The following is a 10,545-nucleotide window of genomic DNA, read 5'->3' on the forward strand; positions in this document are numbered from 1 at the left end:
CAGAATTATTCTTCAAATGTTGGTGCTCCGTTTCACACAATATGAAAGATATTTTTAGGCTGAGCAGGCTGCTTGACAGCTCCTTTGGATCATTGTCTTATTGTAGAAGTCAGACTCGTTTCACGTTCCATTGTCATGACTGACTGCGTGACATTTTCCTCACCATTTGTGTTGAATCCATTCATCCCTCTATTTGTGCAATCTTTCCCATGCCACTGACTCCACTGCAGGAGATTTCCACCTCCATGCTTAACTCAAAAAATTTATTTATTTTCCCCATCAAATGCTGCTCCATTTTTTTCCCTTCCAACGAATCTTTGATGATTGAGGCCACAAAAACCAGTATAAACTTTAAGTGTCCATGGCGTGTTGCTTTAAGAATGACTCTGAAATATTCAGCCGTTGACTCAAACACTTCTACATGAAGCCTGCTTGTGCAAGTAAAACCACTTTCTGCATCAGCTAATCCTACCTGCAATGGCATTTTGTGTTGATATCTTTTTATAGGTTTACCTACTTTGGAACTATCTGTTACACACCTTTCAGATTTTGAGTCATCTGCATAGTGGATCATGTGGTTGCTAAATATTAAGAGTCACAAATCACTTAAAGCCCAGTAAGTCAAAGAGGTGCTTCAAGATTTTATTGATTTTTTCCCACATACTAATATTTTCCATCATTTTTCTTTCACTTATCCATTTCAGGGTCGTGGGAGGCTGGAACCTAACCCAGCTGTCATAGAGCGAGAGGTGGGGTGCACCTCTTGCTCTATGACAGGGTCACATGGCCACAGAGACACACAGTCATGCTCATATTCGCAGGCCTATGCCCTCCATAACTGTGGCAGGATGCCAGAGTACCAGGAGAGGATTCACACAAACATGGGAAAGACCTTCTTGCTGTTATATCCACCCCACTAATGTTTTATCCTATGTTTATATTAGTATTTATTCATTTTTTATGGTAGAATAAAAACGACATGTAGAGGCATGAAGCCAAACCACTGGTTTAACGGAGAGAAGTGGGGAAAGGTGGGTCATAAGACACTTTATTTTGTGCATTTTGGCAAGTGTATACATATGTGTCTGTTATGTTATCCTGAGTCAACACATGTTCTCTTTTTTCTAAGATAGAGAGAGCTTCGGTCCAGTTCAAGTTAAACAGATTTATTGCCTCAACCAGTTCAAAGAATAATTCATGTACACAGATCTCCTTCCGGTTAGAAAACCACAGTCTGCAACAGTTTTCTGTAGCCAACTCCCGGAAGAGAGAACTTAGCCATACACATATTTATAAAAGAGAATGTGCATCTATCTGATTGGTCAAAAGGGCCGTGGTTTAGACCTTTAGCCCCCCTTATTGGCGGACAGGTTGTGCTCTTCTACTCCTTCCTCAGTTGCAGCTTCACCTAGTGATGGACACACACACACACACACACACGCATGCAGCCTGACCTCTTACCTAGTTTCATGCATCTGAGGCATCATCTATCTGTGAGGGCTATTGTTTCTTGACCTTGCTCTGGTTCAATCCTGCATTTCTGCACACAGCCTTCCACCAAGTCTGCACAAAGAACCCTGCATCTTGTGAATCTAAAACTTTTCTACTTAATTTATTTTGAATGCTCAGTAGTGCAATTAACTTTTTTGTTTTTTTGACTAGGGGATAGGACTGGGAGAAAGAATGAAAGAAAGAGAGGGAGAGAAAGAAAAACAGAAGAGAAAACAAACAAAAAAGAGCAACATAATAAATACAACACCATCGCAATAAACTAGCTAACAGTAGATAACAGTAGATACTAAATATTAAATGTTATTGTGCAGCACGCAAGATCGACAGCGCATAATGTGCTTTGAGGCAGCAGCTAAGAAAGGTGTAGTTCATGTCTGTGAACACTCGTGTGTACACCTGTGTGGATCAGCACGCTTGTATTCAAAAGGTTTCTCCATGTAACGATCTGCTAGGGAATGTGGGGAGCCATAGCCCCGTCCCCCAGGGCATGAAGCAGGTATGGAGGAGATCCAGGCCCCAGACATCCAGAGGCCCCAGAGTACGAGGACCCGAGGAGGACCACCAAAGGGGCAACCGTGCCACCCTCCTGGGAAGAGCTGAGGAGAGCCCCAAAAGAGAGGTCACCCAGGCAATTAACTATTAAAGAGATCTAAAATTATATTACAGTGCCCATACCATTTGCCAGCACAGGTCTTGTAAACCAATAAGACTGAATGTGAACCTCCCGTCCTGGTTGACTGGAACCTTTCTGTGCTTGATGCCTACACCTGTCCATCACCTGTGCCGGGCGTAACACACCTTCCACCTTTGAGAAAACTGATGATGGACAGTTTAAGAAATAAGAATCAGAGCTGACAACTGGGAACGGGCTAACATCAGGCTACTTTGTTGTCTTTTGTTTGGGGGGAGTAAACTACATAAATTTCACTTAGAGCACTTTATACTACGAGTCTCATTCACCCATTAACTTTTTTCTATGCTTAATTGCTTTCTGTCTAACATTTACGCACATTCATACTACTAGTACTGGGTTGGGCTCCCTTTTGCCTTCAGCACTGCCTTAATTCTTCATTGCACAGACTCAACAAGGCCACTATGTCTATATACCTAAATGCAATAAGTGATGTGATTGGCTGATTAGGTAGTCACACAAAGGAGCAGTTGGAACAGTGTCAGATAAGCGTATTAGTATTTTAGGACTTAATCACAACTTGTTTTCCACACTTTTGGAGAAAAATCATTTATAACATTGCACCGTCTCCTCCTTTTTCCTTCTGGCTCCCTCTCGGTTATTAACATGGCGCACGGTGCCAGAGGAGATGCTGCGCAGCAGCAGACTGACAGTCACACAAAGTTTGTCACTCTCAAAGAAGACCCACTTTAGTAAAAACTAACTGTGAAGTTCAGAGTTGGAATGACCCATTTTATTGGTGGGCAGGTGAGATACATGTGTGTAAATATGAACAAAGGAAGTTCATGGTTGACGTCTGTACATTACATTCTAACAAAGAAAGTGATGGTCTCGCAGTCAATTCAAAGCACGCTTCAGGTAATTTGACTGTGACAGGCTCTGAGTGAGATCATATTACTTGTTCATCTGTGTAAAGACGGTTCTTAGAAAATATAAAGCAACTCATGACTAAAGTTTAATCGGTTAACACTTTAAATCACACCTCTATCTATGTCTACTGAATTTTAATACAGCCATACAATACAAGTATACAAGGTTATTCTGTGGTTAGAGAAAAATACAACCGAAGAAGGTGTGAAAATGCAAAGATACAGCCGTTTTGTTTTTTTTAAACTTTGTATACATGTGAAACAGGTCAAACAAGTCTTGAGGCCTCTTCTTTTGTATCATAGGTACGATCTCTTAATGCAGGAGAAAAAAACCAAAACAAAACACAATTATACTAAACACAGCCTGAGTCAAGTGTACAATATGCACACTTGAGGGAAATAAAAGCAATGCAACAAAATAAAAATACTAATAGCCCGCTGCTTCTCTGATCACTCCGGTAAAAATAAGTCTCTGATGTTTGTCCATGGGTTCCATCTTCTGGCAGCTGAGTGCCACTGGAGAAACGAAGGGACTGTGCTGGCTGGGGCTTTAGGGAATAGTCACTGCGATCCTCATCCAATATGACAGCAGAAGAAGAAGAAAGGGGGCTCAGGAAAAACCAGCTGAATTTCAGTGTTCTAAGTCTTTTAATCTGTCAGATTTTTAATATAAATCAATAAGTCTCAAGCTTCTCATTCCATCTTCAAACGAGGTCTCACGTGTGTCGCTAGAATGCTCTTTTTTTTTTTCCTTTCTTCTTTTTTCGTCTTTGTGACTCGACGCTGACGGATACGTTCTCATTGGTTATTTTTGGCTTTGGCGTGTGTGAGAATGTGAGACTTTAGGTTGGTTGACTGGGCGAATTTCTTATTGCAGCCGTCGAAAGGGCAGACGTAGGGCCGGTCTCCAGTGTGGATCCGCACGTGCGTGCGCAGGTTGAAGTCCAGAGAAAACCTTTTCCCGCAGCCTTCGAAGGTGCACTGAGGGGAGAGGAGCAGAGGAATGATTAAACAGTGTGTCTTTAAAACCTTCCACAGCGATGGTCTCATTTCAATGAAAATATGCCAGTGTTTATTCAGAATCACTTGTTAAAATCGCTCGAGCAGAAATTGTCTGAAAAGACTTTAAACAATTCCAGCCGGTGTCATTTACCCACCAAAGATAAACTTTTACTGACATTTGGTGGGTGAATCTCATCAGGGAGAAATTACTTAGCCCATTTTCCTTCACTTGAATTAAGCACCCTGCAGTGCTGAGTTTATAAGCTTTATATGGAAAGTCTGTGCATGTGTGTGTGTGTGTGTGGACAACCTGGAAGGGTTTCTCCCCTGTGTGAACGAGTTGATGGCGCTTGAGCTTGGAGCTCTCAACAAAGGCCTTGCCGCACTCTGCGCAAACGTGCACACGGGGTCCGTGGGTGTGGAGATGCTTCCTCATGGCCGAGTTATCCCTGAACATCTTTGTGCAGCCCTGAAGGAGCGAAGAAGCAGTTAGTAAGGTGCTTTGCAGCAAGGTTCAGGTTTTCTCTGCTAATGCATGCTTAAAGGAAGCTCAGCATTTTCTGCAGTTTCTCTGACACATCTTTAAATTGTGAAAAACAGTGGGATAGAGTAAGAGTGCCCCTATTCTCTCCTGAAGTGATAATGTACTCTTAAAAGCCTCACACTGAAGTAGCAAGCAGCTCACGGAGCAAACAAAACCCATTTACATTAGCTAATTCAGATAAGGCCTGATTGTTCTAGTGCACGCATAAAAATCAATACACTCAAGTGCTTTTAAATAACCTTCAGTGAAATTTCCAATTACACGCAAAGCAACAAAGTGCAAGACTTTTAAACCCATCAAGAGTGATGGCCAGAACAGTGACAAGGAGGGACACATCAATGAACTCACTTTATGAGGGCAAGCTATCGTGCGGGGGGCATCGTCCTCTTTGACTTTCCTGGGTTTCATTCTGCAAATAAAAAAAAATAAAGAAATAAGCTCCTGTGTTATCTACAGGTCCAGGTTACACCAGATTATTGATTAACTTGACTCCTAAAGGACATTTAAACGCATTTAAAAGACACACATAACGAAAACAGCAAGACCAATTACAGGTATACATCTATTTACAAATAAACACTGGTACGCTTAAAGTAAAATCCAACTAATGTAATATTTACAGGCCTTTTAAACACCGTATCATGGTTTTTGAGACACAGAGTCAAAAAAACAACAACAAAAAACTCAACTAAAAGGGGCAACTGAAACATCAACAGAGATTAAAACAGACTGATATCAACAGTTAAGTAAACGTCAGCGCACTGATTTCACAGCAACTAGTCTCACCATTATAAACTTCTTAGACCTGGTAAATAATATACCACAGCATTATCATTGTTCTTCCCAAATAAGTAACTAAACTAAACACAAAAAAGAAACAACTCCTTCAGTGTTAACTGTTGCACTGTTTTGATAGAATAAGAAAATCAACTAGACATTGTTAGGCAATAACAAACAATTAATTTAAAAAAAGAAAAACCTCACAAAATGACCCACTGGACACTGAATAGTGCACCACGGGCTTTTGTGATCAACTAATCGTCAATTCATAATAAAACACAATATAATAAGGGTAAACAGAAAGCCTCTCTTTGGTCTGATTTAGTAACAACATCCTAGCTTCTCCGGTAAACACTCTACACATGGCCTAATCCACTTGTGCACAAACATTAAACAGAGAAAATAATCACAAGGCATGTTTGTGTAATACCTGACACAGTTTTTAAATCCTAATTACATTTTGTAACCAAACCTTGACATTTTAATTCTTGGGAGGAAAACTAAGGAAAAAAAACTCCAGAGTTTAGCAGAGTGCAGCTAAAATTTACCCTGTGTGTTTTTGACCTTTCAGACTCATGGCATTCGTGAGCAGCAGCGGTATTGTTGTGCATATTCATCAGAACTGTGTGGACAGTGTAAACAGGTCTGTTTACAGCTGGGGATGACTGACGCAGGGGTGCTGGCACACACACACTCACCTGGCAAACTCAGCCAGCTGTTTTGGGTCTGAAAGGTCGATCCCCGGGATACCACCAGGGGGCAGCTTCTTCCCCGTCATGTACTCGGAGTAATCCGGAGGAGAGTTCTCCCCAACAATCTGCTCCTCCACCACCGATTCATGGTCAATGTCTTTATTATCATCTAGAAACACATTACAGAGACTGAACCGATAACATATTGGTGTTACCCTGGCTACAAGCCTCAGGAGGCTGGAAACATGTGCCCCCTGGGTTTTTTTTTTTATATAATTACCCAGGAGAAATGAATATAAAAGCACATATTCACATTAGGGTGTTTACCTGTTATTCACCATATGGCTACCTTTACTTTGCAAACTTTAACTTGTTATTTTTTCTTAATTCAAATAAGTATCTTTTTTACAATAGTTTTGTTTTCAAGAGATTATGCAAACTGGGAATTAATTCCATGTTTGAAATATGTTAAACAAAAATAATTCAAATGAGATAAAACACACAAACACAAAGAGACACTAACACACAAACACATAACAAGATAAGCGTGCAAATAAGATGTGCATGTGTGTAAATGACTCCTACTCACTACCAACCAGCAGAGAGCACTAAAAATAGATGACTGCGGTGTCCACTCAGAAAACATGTAGACAAGTATATTGCTAAAAGTTATTCTGATAAACAGTTCTTTATATAGTTTGTGTAATATAAATCACAGGCACAGATAATATGAGCTCTCGTTTGGCCCATAAAAGCCTTTTATGCGATTATAAATTCCCACCTGCTCAGTATCACTCTGCACCTAGCCTAATGGAGCTAGCCTTATGCAGAAGCAGAGCTGTCTGGTTAACTAGCAGCAACAGCAGCCAGAGCTAACTGCTAAACAGCTCCCGACTCATAATATAAGCGAATATCACACAGTAGACACCTAGGTACTGTATCAGTTGCTTTTGTGCATTTAAAGTGCCACAATTTCGCGGCCTAAAGAGAAGAAAACCCCCCGAAACCCAGCTGCTTCTCTCTCACTCCCCCGAGCACCGCCGCCATCTCTGCCTGGCCACGACTATCGCCATTTTTTCGGGGCCGCCGCCATACTTACTCGTCTCGGGGAATATGGCGGCGCCCAGCAACACCTAAAACATGGCCTCCCTTCAAAACAAAAACATTTCGATATGCTACAGCGGGGGTTTGGATCGAAAAATTGTGTTACACGTCGCTTCTCATGGAGGTGCGGCGGAGCACTCCAGGAACTAGTCTGGTGCAGCAGGACAACGCCCTGGTAATGAGGCCTCATGCAACGGCTAACAACGGAGCTGTTAAAACACAGCTAGGCTAAGGTTACTTACCCGATGCCCACATTGTAACAGAAAATTCCCCCTCCAGTGTCTTTATTTGCACCTGCTTCTGTTCCCATTTTCTTCCGCCGGCCTCAGCGCCGCTTAAATAGCTCTTTTTGCCCGCTTTCTTCCCACCAGTGCCGCCTCCTCGTTTCACCCGACCCACTGAGCTCTTCCCAGCCACAGTCACTAAAGTCTGCTCAATATACTCGTCCTCCACCCCAGGAGCCGGCACCGGGATGAGGATCTGGTCCTCAAACCCTCCACCGCCGTCCGTATGCAGATCCGAGTCATCCCCACCGACCACCTCCTCCCGGGTCTGGACTAGGATAACCTCCTGGTGGTGGTGGATCGAGCTGGGGTCGTCCGTGACCAGTGGCTGGAGCGCGATCATGGGTTGCCCGTCGTCGTCGTCGTCATCATCCCCGCCGACCACCGTGGTCTCGATAGTTTCCACCGGTATCGTCTCTACCTCTATCTCGTGGAGCTCCACAATCTCGGCCGGCATCTCCGAGCCGTCTGTCTCAATGTACAGCGTATCTCCGGATGCCATGTTGAAATTCGCCAGCTTGTCTCTCTCATTCACGCCGTGTTGTGCTCCTTTTAGGACCTCACAAACACACTCACACACCCCCTGCTCTGCTCCTGCCGCTGTCTCTTCTCCCTCTTCGATAACAACTCTCTTCACTCCGTCCCACGCCAGTTCTCGTCGCCACTATCCTCTGTCACAAGGAAACATCGCGAGACTTCACTGAACCCAGCGATAACAGTGCTACTAGCGATAGTGGGGGTTCCCAAAGTTCGTAAACATGCGGTTATACACAGTTTCTGGTTTAGTTGCACAAACAGGGTGACAATTTGTTATCATTATTAATAATAATAATAATTTGTGTTGTTATTAATACTATGACAAATGCATAGTTTCACTTGTGCTAATATTACTGCAAATATCTCTGAACCTCACCTGATTTATGCAACATTAATCAAATGATAATTGCTTCTAAAATACAGCAAATCACTGGGTAGAGCGAGGAGATCCCAAATGTACTTTAAAAAGGGCAACAAACAAAATAGGCAACTTAAAAAAAATTGTTTTTGATGGGCATAGGTGATATTTATATTTTTTCCTGGTTTAACTTTATCAACTATACATCACAAATTAATTTTGTTTGTTTGTTTTTTTAAGTATAAAAAATAACCCAACAAAATAAAATGTAAAAATATAAGATATATTGAGATTTCTAGCTCTGTAACCTGTGACCTCAAGCATACATCCAGTCTTGAGCCTTTGCAAACCGTAGTCTAAGTTTCCTGTTTGTATCTGACTAGTGACATCAGGTGTGGTTATATGCTGCTCTGGCCCATCTTCTTCAAGGCTTGATGCGTTGTGTGTTCAGAGATGCTCTTTTGTGCACCGTGGCTGTAACAAGCGGGTGAGTGTATATGTTTGAGCGATGAGAACAAAGTGGTCCTTCACACCTGCTGGCCTCACTAATCAGAACGTGTCGAGTACAGCGGCTTGGACAGCCGTGGTGTAGCAGCTGGTGCGGTGTTTGCACTCAGAAGTTATATGAAGTTTTATCAGTGAACAACAACCCTGCAGTTCATGTTGTGTCTTGATGGGCTTTTTATGTGGATTGATTCATTCTTTTGAAAACACAGCAATATAAACAAAGATGTGAAAATAACTACACAGCTCACTATGAAAGGTTTTAAAAAGCAATCTTCATATAATGATAGTAATAATATTTAGTGAATACTGTATTTTGTAAATGGGGTCTTTAAGGAACAAGTCACACTCCAGTGGTTGAATTGTGAATGGTCTCATCACCAAATCATATGTAAAAACTGTATCACATAACTGATCGTTGACTGAATATCTCTGCAGGGGCATTCATTACACAAACAGGCTACACAAATGTGCACTTTAAAAACACACTGAGACTGCACAAAAGTGCTCACATGTGTTTCAGCAGCAGTAATTTATGGCACCTGTTTCAATGACAGCAGATTTCTGTGTTGCGGAGACAAAAACTGCAAAGAACCAAAACAAACACACAAAAGGAAAGAGACCACCTCATTTATCCAAGACGTGTTTTACAGTTTATTTCAATTCATTTTAAACTTCCGTTATATTTTTTTTTGTTTTTTGTCGTTGTTCTCAAACCAGGAAGCACTTTGTCGTAAAAGGAGAAAATAAAATGAACAATACTTCACCATATCCTTGCAGCCAATAAACATTTCATTAACAACATGATCACAAATACTCGGGTGTATTTAATTATTTTTATTATTTTCTCTTTTTTTAGTGTTTATTTTTTTGGATTTCATAAGATTGCAATATCCAAAATTTGTGTTTACTCCAACATTGGTTTCAGTTCAAGGTCTGTTTTTTATGTTTTGTCTTGTTTTTTTTCTGCCATGGTTCCACACATAACTGTGAAAAGGATAAAAAATCTTTAAAAAATATTTTATATCAGGTGAAGAGAAAAAAGAGAGGATGATCTCGCAAATGCATCTAAAAAAAACAAAGAAAACAACAAAATGAAAACAACCGATATAAAATTTAAAACACTGACATAAAGTGATGTGCAATATTATATCCACATTATCATTACTATCATATTCTCATTATTATTTCCTCATTATTACCATTGCCCCTACTACCCTACTACTATAACTCATTACTGACATCACGCTGACAATCATAAGAATGATAGTAATAATAATGAAAGTGACAGTAATGACGATTTAAAAAACAAATCTGTGAAAAAGTAAAGCAATTAAAATCATAGCATCAAATATCCTTTGGACCAAAGACAGAGGAGAGAACTGGGCAAACAAACAGACAAAGAAATGAGAGCAACTGGTGCGAGAGTGCGCCCCATTCATGTATTCCTCTCAGAAACAAACAAATCAAATGTTACACAGACACGTCTGAGGTGTTACAGCAACGTTTGCACCAGTGCTTCAACACCGCAGCTGAACGGGATGAGCAGATGTCACAGTTTGGGCCTCCCTTCCTGACTCCGCCTCCTCCTCTTCTTTTTTAGGGCCCCGGCAGCTGCTGCAGGAGCAATGGTTTGAAAAAAAGGTGGCTCACGTCTGGGAGGGGGGG

General features: G+C 41.3%; 1 protein-coding gene across 2 annotated transcripts; it reads right to left on the minus strand.

Moving 5' to 3' along the window:
- Positions 1-2,914: 2,914 nt before the first annotated feature.
- On the minus strand, positions 2,915-8,155 carry yy1b (YY1 transcription factor b). 2 transcript variants are annotated; one of them, XM_005917678.3, is made up of 5 exons: positions 7,437-8,155; positions 6,097-6,247; positions 4,967-5,027; positions 4,385-4,543; positions 2,915-4,053 (listed from the first exon to the last, which is right to left on the minus strand). In XM_005917678.3, the coding sequence occupies exons 1-5, from the start codon at positions 7,978-7,980 to the stop codon at positions 3,871-3,873; spliced, it is 1,098 nt and encodes a 365-aa protein (XP_005917740.1). In that variant the 5' UTR covers positions 7,981-8,155; the 3' UTR covers positions 2,915-3,870. The 2 variants fall into 2 exon arrangements, with proteins under 2 accessions (XP_005917740.1, XP_005917739.1); XM_005917677.3 differs by having other exon boundaries at positions 6,097-6,259.
- Between the last annotated feature and the right edge of the window lie 2,390 nt (positions 8,156-10,545).

Source organism: Haplochromis burtoni, unplaced genomic scaffold (assembly GCF_018398535.1).
Source record: "Haplochromis burtoni strain Fernald_Lab_line unplaced genomic scaffold, NCSU_Asbu1 Contig_28, whole genome shotgun sequence".
NCBI lineage: Eukaryota > Metazoa > Chordata > Actinopteri > Cichliformes > Cichlidae > Haplochromis > Haplochromis burtoni.